Genomic DNA, 24,173 nt, shown 5'->3' with positions numbered 1-24,173 from the left:
TTTAAAGAGAGTATTAGCGCTAATGAAAAACACATGAGCATTGGAGGAGAGAGGAGCAAAAAAAAAAGAGAATTGAATTTCAAGTGTTTTCATTTGACTAGCAAGATGAGGCAACATAATGCGGATGGAACAGAGGATAGATTCAGGCAAACGTTTTAAATTTTAACATAAATGATGGACGTTTATTTAAATTTTCCAAAAATTCATTATATGTAATACACATTAAATGGTGGTAAACAGTTCCGCCCACTTCAAAACCCACACAAAAAAACAACAACTTTAGACTATAGGAAAAACTCAACTCAGAAAAAGTCTCATCACAATTTCTAATGTTTTCCATGTTTATTATTCCTGGATTGTCATACATTTATTATCAAGTTTATGAGAAAATGAGGACTGCTGAGCGCCTTAAGTTAAAGGATTGAATTTGATCTAAGTTCACAACCAGTTCAGCCAGAGTAAAGCTGTATGTCTCATTTAGAGTTTTGTTGCATTTTTGACGCTTTTTTTTTATTGTTCAATGTAGGTTCTTGAGTCATCTTCTGTACTCTGTAGTTTTTTTTTACTGTGTTATTGTTGCTTTTCCGGCATGTTTTTGTTGCTCTTTTGACACTTTTTTCAAGAAGCTTTTAGATTTGGGTAAAGCCAAACTGGAGACAATGTGCTCAGTTCAGGTGGAGGTTAAGAGGTTCAACTGTTCTCGAGCCCTTTGGTGTATGCACATACATTTCTGGGCTCATTGCAAAGGGGGAAGGCTCTACTTTCTGCATTCAGATTTAGGATGTTGGTAGAACTGCTCAAAAGTGGTGGCCTCCTGAACACACACAAAAAAGATTTTTATATTCTCACCTGGATTTTTGGTGTGAAAGTAAAGATTTACAGGCAAAATGACACGATAAAACAATCGTTCTTAGGTCATGGTAATTCATATTTCAAGGGTAAAATCTGCAAAAATGTAATGGTTGCACTTTATCTTTGACTATGTCCATGTGTTTTTGTAGAGGGACTGCTTGGAGACTCTGAAAAGATCGGTACAAAACTGGCACAAGCGCTTCTCATTGGTCAAAGTTGTATCCCGGGGATTCTGATTAGTTGTAGAAATCGGCAAAGGAAGGGACTATAGAGATTATATTGTTACTTAATATTACTTAAGTTACTTCAAATTTCAAGCCCAGACAGTCAATTATTCACAATCTACTAAACTTGTAAAACATTTAAAAACTAACAGACAATCACTTTAACCGAGCACATCTTCTCCAGTGAGGCTTTACCCAGATCTAAAAGCTCCTTGAAAAAAGACGTCAAAATAAAAATAAAAAACGTCAAAATAGAGACAAAATGTGCCGGAAAAGAAACAAGAACACGATAAAAAAAAAAAAGCTCCAAAAACAAGACTGAAGTAAAGAGTGATGAAAAAGCAACATAGAAGTCACAAAAGAGGGGTGACAAAACGTGACCAAAACGTGATCAAAACAGCAAAAAAAAGACAATACAAAAAAGTGATAAAAATGAAAAGGAAAACATGACAAAAAAGTGATGAGTGGCAACAAAAGCACGACAAAAAAACAATCAAAATCAGATCGAATCAGTTTTGCAGGTCTTAGCTTTCAAATGAGGCGTTACACTGGCCAAGCTCTCCAGTCGAGAAGCTTTTAGATTAGGGTAAAGCTGAACTGGAGTAAATACCCTCAGTTAAAGTGTGTGGGGGGGGAGGGGGGGGGGGGAGGGTAAGAGCTTAAAAACCATCTGTGTTGTGCTCTGTCAGGTCGACTGCACTAACAAACACAAGACAATGTTATTTCTCCCCCTTAAAAACAGTTACTTCGATGGTAATTAGATCATCATTTTCTTCATTCAGCGCCTGGACACTGGGCGCCTCCCACCGCCCGCACGTACAGTCCATTCTTTACGAGTCTTCAGCCCGTTTACAGTGCGGCGGCGCATAATCGAGTGTTAAAAATGCCTATAAAACCTCTGTGGCCGCGGCACGTTCGGCTCAAAGGAACACACTGTCAACCACGACTAATCCGCCTGTCCCTTAACAATACCCGCCCTTTAGTCACACTGTCCTCGTGCACATCACGTGAGCTGTGTTTACACATGTGCCGGGGACAATGGGAAGACGATCGGCATTATCTCCCGGAAGGAAAATCCGACAGGTTACGGGCATCGTCGCGCGACAAAGAGCGGAACTAATGCGGCGACAGGGATACAGCGCGCTACTGTATTGAGCGGCGACAAAGGAGTGATCAACTGCGCACAATAGCTACTGTACGCTGGGGTTAAAGCTCCATTTCGTCTAAATTTTAAACATTAATTGCTTTCCGCGCACATTGCCTGAGGCCTACAGCGGATTTGTCGCAGGTCGGCACAGTTTTTAATGGAAATATCTCATTTAGAGCGGCTAAATGGCCCCGGTAATAAGCCAGTGACCACAGTGCACTCATTTAACCCAACCTGTTCAGTGGCTAATCTTATGCATTAAGTTTCTAATTACACGCACGTATAATTTGTGCTTTTCTTTTCTTTTTTTCAGACTTCATGCAACACAACGGTCAGAATGTAATGTGCTTCGCTGTTTTGTCTTATACAGCTTGGGTTTTTCATAATCGGCATAAAAAAACAAACAAACAAGCCAATTTGTGCAATACAGTATTTCAACCAAGAACAATCCATTACATAATTATAAAGTAAGACAATTCTTTTAATGTCTGAGCTAGATGAGCATCAAAACAAGGCTAAAATAGAACTACGTTTGGGAAATCAGGATTTCTTTTATGTACGCCTGTCATGATAATTACTATATCGACTTATCGTTCAATAAATGACACCAAATACATTTGTTGTCTGTACCTTTAATTGCATTTCCCCTCATTTTTCTTAATTTCTTATCCAAAGTAAGTTGTGTCTCATTGCATTTCCTGTGCATTGTGGGATTTTTTAGGATTAAGTATTTCAAACAGAGCTGAACTGTCATTTTGAAACTTTAGAGTTAGTTGTTTTATAAGGTCAATAGTGTCGTTCCTGCCTCAGTATATCGAACCTTAGATTTAGTTATACTGACAGGCCGAGTTTTATGCAGTGTTGGCAAAAAAAAAGTGTAAATCTCAGTCAGATGGAAGACAGCAGTGACGTCTTGCCATAATGCTTATTATAAAAAAATGGCAGCAACAATATAATTTGCATTAAAAAAAGAGAGAAAAGGTCCAAACGAAAAACCCAAGGAGGAGCCCTAACTCTGCCTCTGGAAATCAGAATGGCCTCTGTTGATACTTTCAAGTCAGCGTTGAAAACGTGTCTCTTTGTACTGGCTTTTAATTCAAGCTGAGTTATTTTGATTATGCTGCAGTTTTCAATGTTTTGTTCATTGTTGCATTACCTGGTATGTTTTTTTGTGTGTCTGTATTTTTGCAGTGAATATGGAAGGCACTTTGGGGCAGTACTCTGTTTTTAAAATGTGCTATATAAATAAACCTTGACCTTTTGCCTCTCATCTGAGAAGCTTCCATCATGATCTGCCTCCTGACTTTGCTTCTTCAAATATCAAGTCCAGTTGATGCTTGATTCTGGATTCTAGCAAACATGTTCACTTGTAGAGAGATTTTGAGCTTGAGCTTGAAGTGCATATCCTGCAAGACTAAGTGTAAGGTCATTAAGCTTATCACAGAATGGCTGGTGCACTGTCATAAAATAAAAAAGGGAACCAATTAATGAAGAATACTGTGCACAAACTTGTTTTTAAAAACAGGTAGCTGCTGTTCACAGCGATGCTTTATTATGTATTTCAATTTGTCATTCTTTACACCACAGGGACCTTAACACAACAAATATAATTTTTCCTATAGCGGGTGTGAGGCCAGGGCTGTTTTTCAGAGAGTTATCTGAGGTTGCAGAAGGAAATGCAAAAGGCCACAACCTTAAGGTAAATGTGCAAATTTCCCAAAGTCCGGCATAAATTGTGGACAGGTTGCCATAGAAACTGCATTTTCCAGCGACTTGCTTTAAAATCTTGTCAAGCATACAAATAACTTTAGACGTTTGGGCGAATCCAAGCGTGACAGTGGTATTAGTTTTCTTATAATGATGATGTGCCAGCCGTGCAATGTGTCGAAAAATGTCACGATTTTTCAAACATTTCCTGCAAATTATTGTGTAACCTCTGGCTTCGTTGCGGCCACATAAAAAGGTGTTTACTTCTGCCGTTCTGCCACTGGGAAGTTCCTGTGGCCCAGGCTAAACAGGACTGGGTTTGATGCGTTTCAGAGGGGGAGGCGGGCGCGCCGTGTGAAGCAGATGACGGACGTTTGAGCAAATAAAAGGATGCAATTTCTAAACAGTCACAGCGGCGGCGGCTTCGAGATGGTGAGTCATGCAAATTTGGGATTTATTATTCGACGTTTGACAAATTTTCCAGATATTTCGAGACGTTAAACAGAACTGAAATCATACGGAAAATGGCGTGAACTACGCAATCTGGAATAAAGAAATGGACTTGGGAATTGGGGGAAAAAAAAAAAAAAAAACAGCAGCATTGGCAAATACAACAAAGACAGCTGTGGAAATTTGGTTTATTTTGACTTTCATTTAGTCCCACCGAGATGCCGGATGTTTGTTAATGCCCCCATTAACATCAATGAGCTTGGAGTCTTTTGTGGTCGTTGTGGAGAAGGTTCTGTATATAACTTTTGACCAGGGTCATTTTTGGTACTTTCTTTATTCATTATGATTTAAAGCAGTACCAACTAACTCATGCCCCTAGAGGCCATATATGCCACTGCAGGTGATGTTGCGATTTTACTTATTAATTGTTCGTGAGAGTAAATACTACACTGATTAACCGCAGTTAGCTTTGCCCATTAGCCTGGTAGCTTCTTCTTCGTGATTCCAGTAGTGTGCATTGGGGCCTCAGACCCGGCGGCAGCAAAGTTGCAATTGTGGCTTTCTGACCAGAGACACCAGGGGGAGATGACGGACTCCCAATCGTCCCATTAACACTTGTATTACCCCCAGAGGTACTATGAAAAGGATTTATTAAGGTAAACAAGTTACTTAGTACTGCTTTAAAAAGAGCAAACTCTGTTTTTTCACCACAAATGGCTTCACACAACCACTAACTATGAGTGTTATCTTTCTGATTCTTTGAAAATTAGTCAAAAAAAATAATACATTCTGCCAGGGCATGATTATCAATAAAATGGTTTAGTAAAAGATCGCCCTATATAGGTCTGATTTATGTTTTCAGTCATACCTTTGGAAAAAATAAATCTGCATCATTAGATTCCAGACTTTACGGTACCACAGGCATAAAACAAAATCTCAAAACCACATTTCCAGTGTGTGCATCCTCCTCCCTCCGCAGCCGTCTTTCCCCACTTGTTCCATTACACGCAAATCCCAATTAGTCCTTCTAATTTTACTCCGCCTGTTAACATCGCACCCTCTAATTTACAATGTCAATAAAACCGGAGCGCAGACTACCGCTCCTCAGTGACTGACACGAGCCTTTGAGATCCAGGACCGCGACAGGTTCGAGTGGTGTCCCCTAACACAACAGGTGCGGGACATTTGAGACTTTTAATACAGGCTTATGTTATGAATAAGGGGCCCCGCTGTGCGCCTGTAAGTGTGTGTGTGTGTGTGTGCGTGTGTGTGTGCGTGTGTGTGTCTATGGGCGGATTAGCACCTTTAAATGGGGACATTCGCAGCCTCCCGACACATCTCTCTCCTCCTTTATCCCGCCCCTTAAGGCAATAAATGCCACATCAGCGCCGTTTTATTTGCCTCCATCAGTCTCTATGTGGTCGGTCGCGCACAGTGGTATCCATCCCCCCCCAGAATGATTGTCAATCTGAAACAAAGGACTCTCGCCGCAGATGGGATACGCAATCTGATTTTTAGGTGAGGCGAAATCATAAAGGCAATTTGTGTGTCCTTTACAAGTGCCCTGGTGTCTATATGGAAGCTCATAATAATGACACAAATGTTTACAGCCAGTCGTTTATGGGAAGTGGCCGCAGACATAAAGGCTGATTGGATTGATGCTCCTCTCCAGGTGCAAGGTGGTCACGAAGTGAATTTACTCAAGTACTGTATTTGAGGATACTGTATGGTCTTTACCAGTGTTTTTTTTGTTGAGAATGAATTATTATTACTGGTACTTAACCGCATTTGAGTATGTGTTCCCAAAGTAAACATTCGCAACATATTTTGTCTCACTAACTCAGGACAAGGATGACGGTTTGTAATCACAGAGGGTGAATTTGGGGTGAGAGCTTTTTATTTGTTTATTTATTCAACCAGGAAAGTCCCACTTAGATTTGGGCCCCAGAGGGGAATCTATTGGGAAACAGGAGCATCCAGAGGAGACGGACGCAGAGAGCATGCAAACGCCACACATCCACGTCCGGCCGGGAATCAAACCCGGGGGCATTCTTGCTTATGAGGCAACTTGTATTGTATTTTACTTGTATTGGAGTAATGTTTGACCAGTAGTATCTATACTTTTACTTCAAGTACAATGAATGTGTCTCTTAACCCCCACCCGAACCGAGCACATTTTTTTGGCTTTAACCAAATCTGAAAGCATAAAAAAAAAAGTGTAATAGCGATGAAAGGAGGATGAAAACGCAACAAAAATGTGTCAAAAAAACATGACAATAAAGAAAAAATAATGAGACAAAAAAAGAGACGGAAACACAACAAAAACGTTTAAAAAATGTGACAAAAACGCCCAAACTACAGAAAATGCGCCCGGTTTAGGGAGGGGGTGAGAGGTTAAAGGAGTGCAAAGTTACTTGTTTACTTGGTCTTTCATCTCGCCGTGGTGTCTCTGACCAGAAAATCACACTTGAAACTTTCCCTGCTCTGACCCGGAGCACCAATACACACTAATAGAATCACGAAGAAGAAGCTAGCAGGCTAACGGGCAAAGCTATCTGCGGGCAAGCGCCACTTAAACAGTATTTACAGCAAGTTTGAGCGAAAAAAAATATCTACATGGATGTACAATATCCCTCTCTCCCTTTGTCTTTTCTGTCAGCGTTGTATTTACTCTCACGGACAATTAATGAGTAAAAAAACGCAACATACTATAACACCTGCAGTAGCGCTTATGGCCTCTAGGGGCATGAGTTACTTATTACTGCTTTAAGTTGGATAGTAAATACATGTAGATCACCGTGGCTATTTGGTGATACCACTCAATCATACTTCTTTCCCTCAAGGTTTTTTGAATCTTCGGGGAGTTAACTTCAACTCTAAAGGTAGACCAATCATTTGCTTTGTTTTTTTTTTGCCCTTTGGCGATATTAGACAGGACAATGGCGTCGAAGGAGGTGAACGGGAAAGACATTCATCAGATCAGGTGTATTTCGGGAGTAGAAGCCCCAGTGTGGAGGCTCGGTAAAGGACACGTATCATGCAAAAGGCACTTTTGTGAACTCTAACCGTGCTATAGCGGGTTGTCTTCTGTTTCATTCGCACGGTCTACATCCCACAGAGCAAGCCCGCTTTACAATAAATGCTGGAAACTGGAGTTAAAAGAAGGCTAATCCAGACATAACATGGGCCAATTAGACTTAAACATTTATAGGCCTTTAAGCGATGACAATAATAATCCGTCTTACAGTGTGGTCTTAATTAGACCGCACCTGCTCCGAGATTCAGCTCCGCGGCCGCAGGTACACACGTCTGTTACCATAGTTACCGCACAGGTACAGGTGCCTCGGAGGGACACTATTCTCCAAACCAAAAGGAAACATTTTAATATTTTTAGCAGGCAGACGTCTCAATGAAAATGAACAATATCTCTGCTTGTAACAAAAAGAGATTGGAGATCGCCATTTTAGAACGTCTGAATGCATTTTTACTACGCTGTCATATTTGGGCCTCTACAGTATTGTGACATGCTGGATATTATGCATTCAAAAGTTGCATCATGTAAGACAGACTTCACACATGGATTTGCCAGTTCTTAACCCCATTGAGAATCTTTGTGATGTGCTGGCGAAGGCTTTGCACAGGAGTCACACTCTCCCATCCTCAATACAAGCTCAATACAAGAGAACACCGGATCTTTTGTAATTGCAGAAGCTTACTGAAACAACGCCACAGCGATTGTGTGCGGTGATCAAAGCCAAAAAGCAATACATTTGGCCTCAATATTTATCATCTGTACATTAACTTGAATTTTGCTTACTTCTGTCGTATATAATAATAATAATAATTTATAAAAAAAAAAAAAAATGAATTAATTAATATTAATTCATTCATTTCTATCTGAATTTTCTAGACCCAAATAACATTAAGGTCTAGAAAATTGGATATGGAAAAAGCTATTTTTTTTTATTTTATTTTTTTTATTATCATTATCATTGTTGTATTATATTATGCTTATCTATTCATTGTGCTTCATTAAATATGCACACAACAGTTACAGTGGGGAAACAAAAAGTATTTGGTCAGTTCCCCATACTGGATTTCGGGCAGATACTTTTTTTCCCCACTGTACATCGGAGGAGGAACCTCTTCTGAATTACATTTACGTTTTTTCACCACAATGTTATGCGGCTCCCCGAAGGCATCGAAAGACCAGGGCGGGCTTGTTTGAAAGCTTGGACTCTCTAGTTTCCAACACTAAAGACACTAAAGTCTCTGTCTATTTCTGTTCCAAAGTTATGTCCGAAAATAGGGCGGCCACCTGGGTCACCTATGCCTAGGTCTTGCATGTTTATTGTGGGATATTTTAAGATGAAGTACTTTTCAATCAAAGTTTTTTTGTTAGTTTATGTGGCATCAAGAGGTCTTCAATAATATCGTGTATCGCGATATTTTCCTGTCTCAATACATCGAACTTGAGAATTTATTATCGTGACAGGCCTGTAGGTCCAATCAAAGATTACCTGTCTGGAGGTTTTCAGTCTATTGCACATGTTTTAGGTTGATGAGGGCGGAACCATCCAGCACCTGGAGGAAGACCACATGGACCCCACCTGACATGGGAATCACACCCGGGATCTCGATTTAAAATTATAGCTTAGGATGGATTGTGAATCAAATCCAGTTCTGTCGTGGGCCAGCACAGGAAATGAATATCAGCCATATGCAGAGTCTATATGGAACATGACAAGGCAGCGTGTTATGGAGATAGACAGGCAGTGTGCTGGAAAGAATGGCTGCGCGTATTGGGCCTGTTGGGTTGTGAAGCCTGAGGTATGCTGCAGCTGCCGGTGTTTTGTCTGCTAAGCTTCAACTGTAGAGTCCATTCAATACAGCGGAGAGCGGGCTGGAAATAGGATCTGGTAAAGGAGGTATGTTAAAGAGAGTTCAGCCACTGTTGGAGACTAGATTAAGTCCCCGTGAACGCGCTAGCGCTGTCAGAAAGATTACAAGTCTGCAAAGACAAAGGAGAAAAACGCAAATGTTCAAAGAGAAAAATCCGTTCTGTGTTGAAAGCAGAGTCCAGGAAAATGCTGGGGTCTGTTTTTACTACTTTATTTTTAGTATCTTGTCTCCACCGCTACATGAAAGCTGAATATCTTTTTTTTTTTTTTCTGTGGGAATTGTTTGCATGCTTTAGGCATACGTTGTTTTATATCACACTACAGTAGGCCTTCATTATCCTCACACGCACGCAGTCGTGTCTCTGGCCCAAGACTCTGCAATGGGTTTACACTTTTTTCCTTTTCAATCCAAACGGAATCTGCAACTTTCTGAACTGAGTGTAAGAATAAATTACAATCCTTTTATAACTCATTTGGCTTTTGCTACCATGCTGGTAATGACATCACCTGCATGCCCTCTACACCAGTGGTTCTCAACCCACAATCCCCCTGGGATGACAAGCTGCAACCCAAATATGACTTAGACTTGTAAAATGTAAAATATTGTCTTTTCCTCAAGTGTTGTTGAATAAGCATTAAATAAGCCAAACAAGCTGAAATGATGATAAACAACATCATAGCAGACTCATGTAGTGATTCTATACTTTTCAGGACATAAATATTAAAATAAATGTTTTCTGGGAAAGGCTCGCAACCCACTTTTGGGTCCTGATCCACCAGCTGAGAACCACTGCACTCTATGAAACCAGAAATTTCAGAGATTCCAGAGATTTCAGAATCTCTTCTAAGGGAAGTCCAGGCCCCAAAATGGGAAGCTGTTGTTCGTGTTTTAGTGGAAAGGGGAAACATGTGTAAATCTGATACAGAAAGGCTCAGGAATCAACCCTGGGATTGATTTGAGGCGAGAGTGCAAATCACTGCCACAACTCACTCAATGAGCCGCTATTGCCTGCGACTGTAACAAACTTCCACACTGATTTGGACTTTTTCTCAAGAACAGTTGCTACAGTGGTCTATAATTGAAGACTTCAGGCCAACCTATACAGCATGGGGCTCTGTGGGCTCTCAGAGAATTGACGTGAGCAAACCTCATTGAGAAAAAACAAAATATACAAAGATATACCAACATATCCGACGTTAAATTGGCAGCCACATAGAGAGTAGACACCTGCAAATATGGCTAAAACAGTGCTGTCATAAATAAAGATGCAAGAGAAAGGGACAAAAATACATTTCTAAAAACAAACTCCGAATGCACCGGAAATCTCGGAGTTCTGAGTGAGATATTTGTCTCCTCTGCTCGTGCCTGTGGACCCTCCTCGCTCCAGGACAGACACAGCCACGTCCAGGCCCGGGATGGATGCGTTTGATTTGCCATGCAGCGCGCGCCTCTTGGGTCACACCGCATGTATTTTTCAGCTCCACCCCACCAGCAGATCAGTTTTTTATTTATTTCCCCTTCCCTCCTTACCCTCCTCGTGTGTACTTGAAGGCCTCACAGCTCGTCTCATCTCTCAGTCTGTGTGAATGCGCGGCTCGGAGTAGCAACCAGGAGCGACCGACTTTTTTTTTTTCATACGCAGCCAAACCACCCTCCCGGCATCTGTCTTTGTGCTGGGTTTTGAAAGATGAGGCTTTCCGAAAGTCTGCATTAGCCTTTCATATGAATATAAAGTAGTGCCAGGATAGTGGTTTGGCTCTCCCCATAGGCCAGTGCTATCCGCTAGTCAAAATGCTATGGGCTTTGGACATCACAGACACGCACATTTCCCCCCTCTATCAATCTATCAGCATATTTTTTTTGTAGCTCTCTCTAGGGCACAAAACAAAAGGGACACAGCAGAGCGGGGGGAAAAAAAGAAAAAAGCCAGCCATAAAGTATTCCATGATTTAAAAGCGTAAGGTTAGCATCGTAAACTGGCCATAAGTGCTTTGTAAGATTACCCGCAAGGTATGTAGCTCAGCCGTCCCACGAGACGAAGCATCGCCTCACGAAAAGAAGAGGAGGCTTGTCCCAAAAAGATACTGCGCCATCAATCATTTATCTGGATTTTTTAAACTGGGTGAAATATTAGGCCCCTAAACGGGGAGGGTCAAGCTAAATAAAAAAAAGGAAAGGAAATAGCAGGTCATGAATCGTCTGGTGAACAAGTCAAGGGCAAAGTTGGGCCCATAAAATCATGAAGTTGTAAACTGTGTATAGAACAAAAGCTGCGCCTATGTCTTTTTTTTTAGACCTAGAGAAAAACGATTTGCCAAAGAGAATTAAAGTTCCTGTGCCTATGGCTGACTAAAATGGACTTTCATTCCTATTCCTTCTACAGGCACCCAAACTTAACAAACTATTAGCGTTGTTCAAAGAGGCGCATGCTAAAGGTTGACTTACTTCTCTAGATGGTTTTCTAGATGAGACTTAACCACTAACCTGAAAGTTATTGGGTATTTTAACTTGACAATTTTAATAGTAAAGTAAAGCGCTTGGAACTACTTTGCATACACATTTTTACAACTTACAACATGTCCTTTTTTTATTTTATTTTAATTGTTACGAGATTATTTTGAAAAGTAGATGTCTTTTCAAATTTAAGATTTAAATAAGAACTAAATCCTTTTCATAGTCCCTCCGGGGGGTAATACAAGTGTTAATGAGATGATTGGGGGGTCTTTCATCTTGCCCTGGTGTCCAGAAAACCGTTCTTGCAACTTCCCTGCCTCCGGGTCGAAGCCACCAATACACACTAATGGAATCACGCAGAAGGCTAACACAGGCTAACGGGCAAAGCTAACTTTGGGCTAGCGCCACTTTAGCAGTGTTTACAGCCAAGTTTGAATGAAAAAATGTATCTCCATTGTGTCATTGAGTTGTGGCAGAATGTACAATATCCCTCTCTCCCTTTGTCTTTTCTGTCAGCGTAGTATTTACTCTCACAGACAATTCATGTGCTACGACGCCTGTAGTGGAGCTTATGGCCTCTAGGGGCATGAATTACTAAGTTCTGCTTTAATATTTTTTGAGACTTTATTTTCACAACCTACAATACTCTCTTTTGCAAAATTGTTAGTTGCTGGAAAAATGTGCACTAGGTGTTGCCATTAACAACATGAACTCTTGACACGCAACTTAGCACATACAAATAAAAAACAACAACAAATGTCTAAACCTAATATTAGTAAGTACCACAGTAAAATCTCGCATTAGAGCCAGGGCACACAGTTGAGTTGTCCAAGGAGATACAATCAATCATGTGTTTTGCCTTTTCCCCTAACCGTGCCAAAGAAACACAAAGGACTGGGTCAGACAGAATGAAAGAGCAAAGCGGAAAGACAAATCGCGCCACAAATCGTCCGGCGAACAAGTCAAGGTTAAAGTTGCAGCCGTAAACTATGCGGCGGTGTCTGCGAGTGCACTCCCCGATAGGACAATAGCGCTTTGTATGGCGTGACATTACATTTTATAGCAAAGAGAGAGAGAGAGAGAGAGAGAGGGGGAGAAGCAGATCTGGCATTTTGGAAAATATCTCGGACAACTGCACGGGGCATTTTCGGGACACGCTGTAACAAAAGCGGGCCGGGGTGAATGGGAGATTCAAGGTTCAAATTATCCAATAAAAGCCGGTGTCACGCCTGAAAAGAAACACGCACCGACCTCCATCTGCTCTCCCAAGATTTCAAAAGACCAGATTAGGGCTCCGCAGGTCCGGCAAGGTAACGTATGAAAAGCCACTTCCCATTAAACGTATTGATGCATTCAGGGTCGCGCTCAAAAGATATGAAAGTGAAGCATTTAAGGGGCTTGACCGGCAGTTTGCGTTGGACAACATTGAAATACTTCATCAGCACCTCTCCATGACTCCCTCCTCATTCAGTGTGGGTACCTTGGCATTCTTCAAGGCAACACGTTCTTTTACATAGTGAGGAATTTGTACAGTAGTAAATCTTAGCTATTTTAAAAGAGAATAAACTGTCACGCTTAAATCCCATGCAAGTGGAAAACAATTGGCACACTGAAATAGTAGACATATGCAAAATCAACTTTTCAAAACATTTTGTATCATCCCTCATTGTCCCTGGTCAAAAACACAACATATTTTTCTTCATTCCCTCCGGCAGTTTTGAGTAATCCTCTTCAATTTGGTTATTTTTAGTATAGTTCATAATCCAACACTGGACCTGTTCAGAGCAGCTCTGCGCTCAAAGTGTGTTCATCACAACGCCTTAGCGGGAAAGCTTGTTTTCCCTACTCACTGCGACATTCTCACTACTGCCTACAGAGGGCGCACCAGGCCAGCCTAGCCTCTCACTCCTTGCTTTCTTTTCTTTCGATAGACATGGTTTCAAATTAGAAAACATAAAAATGACAATCGTGAGATGTTTTAAGTTCATTAATATCCCACAATTCCAATTCCCCCCCCAAAAAAAGAAAAGGAAAATTAAATGTTACTCATGTCACGTCAAATTGCAGGCCCAGGGGGTCACTTATTTGCAATCTATTAAATTAGTAACATTTTAAACTAACTGACTATCACTTTAATTGTAACAAAATAAGGCAGAGATTTTTTTAAATTTCTATATAACTTTTTATATAACTTTTCCAACTATTGCCACTACTACATTGAATGAACTACAGTGATACAGTATTTATATCAAATAAATACATATTAAACATCAATTTCAAGATATTCATTCTTCGCTTACATGTAAAATTACTTATTTCCACCTCCAGGCGTGAAACCATGTTGCGTTAAACCTGACATTTTAACACCGTTGCGATACCCGCCTGTAGTGTTTGTATAAAGTACATCTAGGGACCGCTAATGCCTAACGCAGAGGGCCTTAAACTGTACGTACCGAGTATTAGGATCCCAGCACAGTGCAATTCATCATTCCCTGACGTTTATTCCTGGTTACATTGTCGAGCGTTGACAGGCGGACTTGGCTTCCTCGCGATTCCAGATCAGTTTACGCCGCTAAGAATGCTTCCAATGCCTTATAAGTTTCAGATGGCCGAACGGAGAAGCCGAGCCCAAATAGTGGGAGATTCTTCGTGCCTTTTATCTTGTCGAAAAATTATAATTTTCTCTTTCTTTTTAAAATGCTTGGTGAATCGGTTGAACTTTTCTGTTCCGCCCGCTGACTGCAATCAATGGAGCTGTCTTTTAAATGCAGTCTGGGGTCGATACGTGGGATGAGTGAGCATTGTGAACATGGTTTCCCTTTGTTTAAACCAATTTGGGTCGGACAACTTCGAAGCTACAACAGTTGTCTTCAGAGGTTTGAAATTACAAAGTCAATGTGCTTCCCCTGCGCAGTAGGGAGGCTAAATAAACAATAGGATTTAATTACAGCGAGAGTAAGTCTGTCTGTAAAAATGGTACAACAACTCCTCTGCCAACACCATCGAAGCTGTGACTTAGATTTAACCAAAAGGACCCCCTGCTTTTTTCCAGACATCTAGTGCGTGAGTGAGTGGTTGGTGGTGGTCGGAGGGGCCGATGGCACACACTGGTTGCCTCACTTCCGTCAGTCTACCCCAGGGCAGCTGATGGTACCACCACCGAGTAGACATCCATCAGCTCTCATTTAATAAAAAAAAAAAGATAATCAAAAACAAGACATCTACATGGCTGTCAGCATGGTGCCTTAACTTTCCATCCCGGTGGCATAGGAGCCTTCAGGATACAGTGTTTTTTGGGTGCCTGGTAGGCTTTCAGCTGATGGAACTGTCTCCATGGTTACGTATACATTCCATCCAGATAACCTTCCAGAAACCCTAAAAAACCTGAAAGAAAATGGGTCCTATAGCATCATGGAGGCCACTGTGATGGAAAAAAGCGCCAAGCTAACCATCCACACAGCCACTGGGTCACTGACAGGTCAAATAGGCACCATACATTTCATATATAAAACAAGCCCAAGCTACATTTTTGAGTGACTACAGTGTGCGCAGCCACACCATCTCCTCCGCTTTAAGATCACTCGTCAAGAACCTACAATATGCTCCAGATCCAAATATACACACTCCTCTCATTGCACTTTGACTCAGCCGACTTCTGTCGAATAAACTCTTCGTGGCACCTCACATTATCAAATATTAGGTTCCTTTTTGATCAAGCTCGAGTCAGAACGCTTTGATACTACAACTGTCGCAATTGTTAAAATTATGCACTCCCGCCCACAGGGCACAGAGGCTAAACTTACAAAAGATTTTAATTTAAATCCCGCTGCGGAGAGTGTAACTGTGCTCGACACGACACGTAATGTGTGGCAGCCACGTACTATCAAAGCAAAGGGTCAGCACTACTACGTGAAAGAAGCCAGTATAATGACAGACAGTATAATGCTGTGCTCATTTACATCTGCGCCTTAAACATAACATTATTCTGACACTTAGATAAAAATGTGCTAAATTTGTAAGTGCAACAGAGAAAAGTAAGGAATTAACTGTTAGAAGCTTGTAACAAAAGCTATAGAAAATTGAGGTTTTGTTTGCGAGTACGAATGAATTGACAGATAATTAGAAAAGTGGCTGAATTAGTCTTTGTTACAATGAGTACATAATTTGTATTTAGAAGACTTTGATTGAACAGTAATAGCTTCATCATGCCTGTGGGAGTCTATGCATTGATGTTTTTTAATTAAAAAAGATGTGGGAGCTTGAAAAGAAATGTATAGCATGTTTTATATCTGCACCCTCTTCTCTTACACCAACAACCAACCACTATTTCCTCCTCTGCACATGTCACATTTCAACCACCTCAATCTTGAAACCTTGTCTTATTATTGGTCCAATAAAAGAAAGAAGATCTACGACTCAGTACATTGTGAGGCACCATACAAGAATGATATTTAAAGGAATATAGATTTTTTATTAAAGTTGAGTTCACGGCTCAAACTAACTTAACTTAAGGCTTAAAAGTTCAAAGCCTGAGCATTTTAGCCATGTATTGTCCATGAAGCAGCATTTACCTTGTTTCCAGAGGCACATTGCTACCCAGCACCCAGCTGTCTTGCAGCGGGACGCTCTCGGGGGGCGTGGTCTGCAGCTCGGCTGGTGATTGGCCAGCCACAGGGGCCGGGCTTCCTGTAGGCGGGGTTAGCTGTCGGGTGGAGTTCAGGGAATGGCCAGCGTGGTGTGTGGAGCCCAGCGATTGGTTGAGAGCTGTGATGGACGGCTGCTGGCGGTGGGGGGGCGGCACTGGGGGCAGCGTGGTGCCGTGGTGATTGGACGGTTGCTCTGTGGAGACAGGAAGTAAACAAGGTCACATATATCGCTTTTTTGGGGGTAAATTGAAACATTTTTATTGTGACAAAATGTGAAAATGTTTGTGCATGTGAGTTGTTTGTACAATGACCCACCCTAATCCAACTTTACTTGAAACAATTTAAAATCAGCATAAAGTCACAAACATGATCGGCATGACGACAGGAGTGTGTCTATTCTAATTTTCCTTGGCTGTTCTGGTCCTCATGTGCCCCCCCTTTCACCACCTCCTAAACCACCTAAAAATGCTTGGACAGCCCCTGAACCAAAGTTCAATTCCAGACCATTGCACAATAAAGCGATAGTGAAGCGAGAAACTAAAGTGTGTATGTCTCAACGTGCTACCCCATGTGTCTCCTGGGTAATTTCCAAGGTGTCAGTTTGTTAGAGTTCATCTGCAGCTGCTTACTGTGAGACGTGGTAGAAGATAAACCTAATGTTTGGCTTACAATTCAGTAAAATACGCTCCACATTGAAACCAGGTGCTGAAACTGACTCCTCCATACAGTTCATACTTTCTGTATTTGTGTGTTTGTGGAAAACCAAAGTGAATCTATTGAGTTGAAAAGCAGAATTTCATCCACTTTTTGTTGTTGTTTCTGGGTTTAAATATAGTGTGGATCTAGTCTGTTCCACGGGGCAGCCGCCATCTGCTGATCATGGGGACAGCTATTCACAGCGCCGCGCTCCGAGACGCTTCAGTCACCGAGTATGTTGTGAGGGAAAACTCTTGACTGACAGAGCGTGTTCCTGACTCAAATATGCAATGCCATTTTGTTTAAATCCCCTGTAAACCCAACTCGGTCGATTAGCCAAAACAGCGGCAATGAAAGGTGTTGAGTTCCTTGTATTGGTTACGGAGGATTGTCAGAATGAATAAAGCTCAAATAGAAGTTGGACTTTTGATGGGGGCAAACCACAATTTTGATTCGATTTTTGTCACAATTAAAAACATTGTCACAAATGGGAAAGACAGCAAATTCCTAGGGCATATCTTAAAAATGTGTGAGTAGCTTATACCGTCTTCATGGGTATAGCCTCTACAAACATGTTCTGCAATGCTTATGATTTGTTGTATTAGTACTAACCCATACTCTCAAAATGTGTACTGTTGAAATTGAAATGTAATGTCTCTATTCCTGACTTTGTTCAATACGATTTAAATCAAATAGAAGTTGTTTAGACAGACAAGACTTCCATCATCACCGTTGTCAGACTTGTTGAGCTGCTTTGTCCTCGCGGTTGGTCGTTTGAGCTCTATGTAAATTTCCGCGCAGTGCTACGCTTGGGTCAGGGCCGGTGCGAAGCGTAACCCGAAGCGATGTGCCGATCCAAAGCGGGCTGAATACTGATCGTTGATTGGCCTTCGCTTGTTTTGTCAGAAAATATTTGCGCTGCTCTGACCCGGCTTCAACTCTTTCCCCTCGGTTCTGTTCCTGTCTCTCTCTCTCTCTCCTCTGTGTGTCCCGCGGCTGCTCTGAAGGAAATGAACGGCTGTGGCTGGTATTTGATTTGCATAAAGAGCATCACGTCTCCATTTCCCAGGCCTGCTGTTTTTCATTCTCCGCTGCCCTCGCTATAGAGAAAATAGAAAGAGTTGAGCACAGTGAGTATGCGGTGGAGCGGAGGGGAGGGACAATCGTTGCGTCTCTCTTTCTCTACCTCTTTCACCCACTTCTCTCTCACATGATGTGTCTGGATGTCTTTTTCATATATTATTCGGCAAATTAGCGATTAGCTATAGGGCCTCTGTTTGGTTTCGGTAACGATGCTTTTGGTTCTCTCCAAAAACATATAAATAACGTATGAATAACTACCCATTTTCTCCATCTTCTTCTCTCCTCGTTTTGCTTTCTCTGTCTCCTTGTTCACACGTCAATCTTTGTCCTTGTCCAACCCCTGTCCATCCATGCTATCCATCCATGTATCCATTCATCCATCGCTCCATCCATCCATCTATCATTCCATCCATCCATCCATCGTTCCATCCATTTATCCATTCATCTATCGTTCCATCCATCCATCCATTGTTCCATCCATCCATTGTTCCATCCATCCATCGTTCCATCCATCCATCCATCCATCGTACCATCCATCCATCCATCGTTCCATCCATCCATCCATTAATCCATCCTTCCATCCATCCATCCATCCATCCATCCATCCATCCATCCATCCATCCATCGTTCCATCGTACCATCCATCCATCCATCCATCCATCCATCGTTCCATCCATCCACCCATCCATCCACCCATCCATCCATCCATCCATCCATCCATCCATCCATCGTTCTATCTATCCATCTATCCATCTATTTCTTTCTTTCTCTCTCCTTTCTCTATCTCGTGCCCCCCATTCCACCTCCCTCCCTTCTCCATATGCTGTTTTGTCGGCTTGCTAATTGTTCCACTTATGCAAACCTTCAAGGCTAAACGAATGAGCACAGTGCCCGCCCACGATTTCTGGGTATACAGGCATCATTAACAAGGGCTGCATCTGCGTGCCATCTCTGCAAAAGTAAATCTCGCCAGGACCCCATCCTCGCCCCACCGCGCGGTAACTAAATCAATACGGAAGCTGATTGCTGTAGCGGGTTGTTGATGACAAATGCAAAAATACTCAAGTCTAAATTGAGTTTGTAACATGATGCGGATAACTGGAGCTTAAAAGACGGCAAACATACGGTTACCCCTGTCCGGATATTGACAGACTTTTATAGTAAATGAAGAGGAAAGTATGGGAAAGCATCTAATACAAGGACAACTTTTCAAACCAAGCGGATCCATTGCATGAATTCTGATTCAATGCACAGTTTTCATAAATATTGTCCTGTACAGATTGCTATGTTTGAGTGAATCACCCTGCGTATGTGAGAAATAAGAAAACAAACTGCATGGAAATTTCTCCAAAACAACAAATGCTAAAAACCCTTGAAGTGTGACAAACAAATCCGTATCCCAATTCGATTTGTGCCTGCCCGGACCACCGCTCTCATCCGTGCGCGTCCCAGCAGAGGGCGACCAGACAAGTTTGGGAAGTGACAGGAACATGGCAGGGGGCTGAGGCTCCATCAAAACAATACTCCTCACAATATGAGCTCGGGGATTGTTTCTCTTATGAGATTCAATCTTTTCTCTCCAAAACAATGCCGCGTCTTTAATGGTTCACTTCAGCTCCGTAGCTGATTTGAAATGCAGTTTTATTTTGTTATGATTCATTTCAGCGTTTAACTATGCTACAACAGTTTTCGTAGCATAGGGCAAATTATGAACCAAAATGAAAAGCAATTGTTAAACACATGCTGCACAGAAAACGGACTTGACGCTTGATGTTTACAACATTGACCCTACATACCACAGATCTGAATTTTCAAGTAGTTTCTGCCAATCTTTCTGTCAAGCTAGATGATTAACGCCAAACTATGCTACGAAAACATATCTGGAGCAGCATTTTGTCCTTATTGTGATTTCCTTAGACATAATTTCAAAATTTTAAAAGTAACATGTCAAAGTCTAATTTATGCATGCCCACGTTACAGCTGGATAACTCCAACTCAAAATGCAACAAAATAGACTACAGATGAAGAGGAACCACAGGATAATGAAAAACAAAGCTGCACATTACTAAATACACGTACATACTTGTTGTTGTAATCCAATTTTTGCTAAGAAGAGAATCGAAAAGTCACTCCAGTTCACTCTGCCTGTTTTTCTTGCCTGCATGTGACAGCACTTTCCCACAAGAGCCAGGAGTCGGGACAGCATTCGTCAGCCCTCAAGTGACAACCTGCTCCGAGCAACATGTTAGTGCCCTCATCTCCCAGTGACAGCAAACGCATCGTATATATAAAAAAAAAGAAAAAAAGATAAAATGTCAGGGAACATGTATTAGTCATAACACCTGTGGCTCGGTGTGGCCAGAGTTCTCCGTGGCCTCATTTCCCCTCTCCAGGCCTGGGTTAGTCCGAGCGAAACTGGCGTCAAATAAGGATGTGATATACAAAGGTGCGAGTGTGTGTCATTGGCGAAGGAGACAGAGTAATCATGCAGGAGATATGAGAGGGAGGTGAGAAGAGGTCCATCTGGGGACGATAATATTGTATGTATGAAGCTGTGGTGATGGGACAGGGTACATAAGGATGAGTGCTGCATTTCAGTAGATTTCGGGGTTGAATTTTTACAGGTTTATGAGAATTCCTACTCGGAACACTCTTTTGGGCTAATATATCGGACAATACTCGGATAATCCACATGAAACGGTCACAAAGTTCAACATCTTCTCTGTCAGTGCATTGGAACTGATTATTCTCTCACAAGGCATCCAATAGTCCAGACAATACAGTATGTGTAAAAACATGCCCATGGTGTTGGCCAAGAGAAAGGACTTTAAGCCATAAGAATAATACGTTATGTACAGTCAGGTCACTTCCAAATAATGATCACGTACAATATTTGTCCATTTTCCTTTGGGGGATTTCTTTCCAAATCTATGTCACTCTTATATTGACATCATCGAATTGTCGTAAGTGAACACAACCTATTACACTGTCTGGGTGAATAAAATTAGCTCGGTCCAGATTTTGTCTGACTTTTGCCGACTTCATTGTAAGTAACTAAGTAAGCGCGTGCTTTATTTGTCATTGTACAATCGTACAACAAGATTGTGTTTAGGTGTTAGTCCTGAGCACACTCAGTTACTGTGGGCCAATTTGACCAGAATGTTTTTGGAGGTATAGGGAAATCCTAGTACCTGGAAGAATCTCGGCTGGCTGCCTTCAGTGCTCCTCTCATCTTCTGAAACAGTGCACCGCCTCCTTTCAGAGCATGGTGTTCTGCACTGGTCAGCTCCTCCATTGCTTACAATCATTTGTATTTGAATCACATTAAACCTCATGAACAAATTTGGATACAATGTCTCGCCAGGCTTCCCACCTCCGAAGACAAACTAAACTATTAACATAAATATCAAAGCGTTAGAAGCTAAAGGGTGAAATCGACCGAACAAAGTCACCCGTCTGTGGCTACCTGGCTACATTTACATCTCAACTAATCACCAAAGCAGAGATGCACTCTCTCCCTTTTGTCACCATGAACTTCATTTGCTCCATCTCCCTTGCCGTAGCAGAATCACCAGCCACCTCAGCCTCTCCATTCCCTCCTCTCAACTACTTTTGTCTATATAAACTAAACTTTTCTCCCAGGCATGCAGTAAGTAATTGTGTTGGTTATCTTATAAAATGTTACCCTCCCTACTTATCTTAAATGCTTCCCCCGTTGTCCACATCTCAGATAAGCCTGAACACTTCGTCTTGAGGCCCCCTAGCGTCATGTGGGGGCTTGCGCGTGACCGTGGCCTGCTTTTTCTTTTAACTAGAAACAGCCCTGCAAAATTTCCCCACACATTCATACCAGCGGAGAAATAGAAGCTGATGTCTCTTTTACGTTACTTCAATTACTTTCCGTGACTGACTGGGATGTAGCCTAAAGATCGTTCGCCTAATGAAAACCAAACCATCTATAAGCTCAGTGAAGCCCCTTACACTGAGTAAAAAAGAATAGCCTTTGCTGCTGCCTTTAGAGGAGTCTGTTTAAAAGCTTTTTGAAGCTGAGACTCCGAGCTCTCGGTCCCTGGTCGTTAGCGCTGCAGCCAAAGTCCCCCTCAATCTGAAACCCTCAGTCAAAGAAGGCTCTTGTTCTTAAAAAAGGCACTATTTCTACACGGACACAGTATACCCACAATGTCGGTGTTTCTAATTAGTGACTTGATGGTGTCTAGAGAGGACATTCGAGATCGCGCGGTAATTACTACAGAAAATGTGTTTAAGATTAGCCTGACATTATGGCTATTTTCGTCCCATAGATGTACCGATGTGGTGTAAGAGGTCCCCGAAGCTTTTACATAAATCATTCATCTTCATTTGCCAAGGAATCTGCATGCTATAAATACTCTCTACTGACTTGTTTCCAGAAGCTTTTCCCTTTTTTTCCTTTTTGTCTTGGTCTTTCTTTCTTCCCAGTGTGGAGTCAATCCATGGGTTATTAAGGAGCTTTCACAGGGGGCATCCGCAGCATGTATCGATCGTACGTGTGCAGGTAAGACTAATCAGGGAAGCTAAGGTTGGAAGGACTACAGGCATTCCCTATGTTATACTGTCAATAATGGGTCAATACTGCATGCATTATTGCAAGTATGAATGGTATCCCATTAGCGTAAAACATGTATGGATAGGCAACATTCAACAGCTAGATCCTGGCTTCCTATACACATGTTCTCCCTATGTCTGGCTGGGTTTCCTCTACACGCTCTTGTTTCCGAGAGATTTTACTGATTGAAAGGACCAGGCCACCATTTTTACATACTGAGATATGTTCTTGCCTGAGCTTAGACGAGTTGATATGTACCTGTCGGGTCTTTGTGCGTTTTTTTTTTTTTTTCCCATTTTTAAAACTAAGCAAGATTTTCACTCTCAAAAAGTATTTGTAGCTAATATGTCAACAAAACAAAACCATAAATTTAAACCTGGCCTGATCCATTTTCTATTACTACATAATACTTGCGATCGATTTTTTTCCTCATATTTATGCCAGTAATCTACAGCAAAAATTGTAAATTCATATCTCGAAATTTGAAAAAAAAGTTTCCCTATTCACCTGCAGTAGTTGTAGCTTACCACCCGGTAATCATTTCCAAACACGTAGAATATGCGCTATACTTGCTCTACTGCCCAACGTTCTTTTCTGTGTCCTATTAAAAGAGTGTTTGCAAAAATTGCTGGAAAAACCAAACAAAACTTCGGCGACAGCGCTGGACAAAATTATTTCTAAAAAACTCAATATCACTCTGTTTATTGACGAACTAATAGAGCGGCCTCACCTTTGTGTCAGCCACGTAAATGTGTGTGCGTAAAAGTTAGCAGAGTTCAAATCAATCTCACCGCGTAAATAAACACTGGGGAGAGAAGGGACCTATTACCGCAGCCACGGATGGAAAAACGAATAATGAAAAGTGAAAATGCCAGTATGGCCACATAGAATGGGTATGTCTTGAATTACAATGAAAGAATGGGGCCAGAGGTCTGTTTGTAGACGTGTTTTGCCCAAGGGCACAACCACAGTGTTACACCTTACACCAGTGAAAACAGTCTCTTACTGAGTTGCCATATTCACTTATTCAGTGTTTATCAACTGCTAGGACTGGGATTGCGGTTATTTCCTTAAAACATAACTGCAGATAGATGAGATTAAGATTAAGAAAGCTATTATCTGTTAATCATGTAGTCCAATTATAAACAAAACCGTGCAACAAGTATTTCCAGATGTCAGCCAAACTGTTTCCAAAGTGTTTTGGTTTCAAAGCGGTCGCTGGTTCGATCCCCGAGCCGATAGTTTCTCCAAAAACATTCAATACATGACGAAGCACCAGTGAAAATGGAAAAGAGCGCACTCATAAAACGACACACAGAGGCATGGAAATCAACAGAGAAGAGACGAGGCGCAGTGTTTGTGGAGCGAGGAGAGAGCTCCAATCTGCCGCTCGAGAAGGCTGCACCGCTTTTATATGCATGAGGCTC

At 41.7% G+C, this 24,173-nt stretch overlaps 1 protein-coding gene across 9 annotated transcripts in view; it reads right to left on the bottom strand.

Annotated features, from left to right (window-relative positions):
* Positions 1-24,173, bottom strand: part of tenm3 (teneurin transmembrane protein 3) — a 627,437-nt gene that overhangs the window by 216,255 nt on the left and 387,009 nt on the right. For all 9 annotated transcript variants that reach the window (XM_079553229.1, XM_079553230.1, XM_079553228.1 and 6 more), the window contains one exon: positions 16,308-16,575. In XM_079553229.1, the coding sequence (XP_079409355.1) occupies positions 16,308-16,575 (268 nt within the window). The remainder of the gene's footprint in view (positions 1-16,307; positions 16,576-24,173) is intronic.

This window comes from Gobius niger (genome assembly GCF_951799975.1).
Source record: "Gobius niger genome assembly, chromosome: 3".
Taxonomy (NCBI): Eukaryota; Metazoa; Chordata; class Actinopteri; order Gobiiformes; family Gobiidae; genus Gobius; species Gobius niger.
Note: the sequence above shows the minus strand (reverse complement) of the source record. Positions and strands in the feature narration are given on the sequence as shown.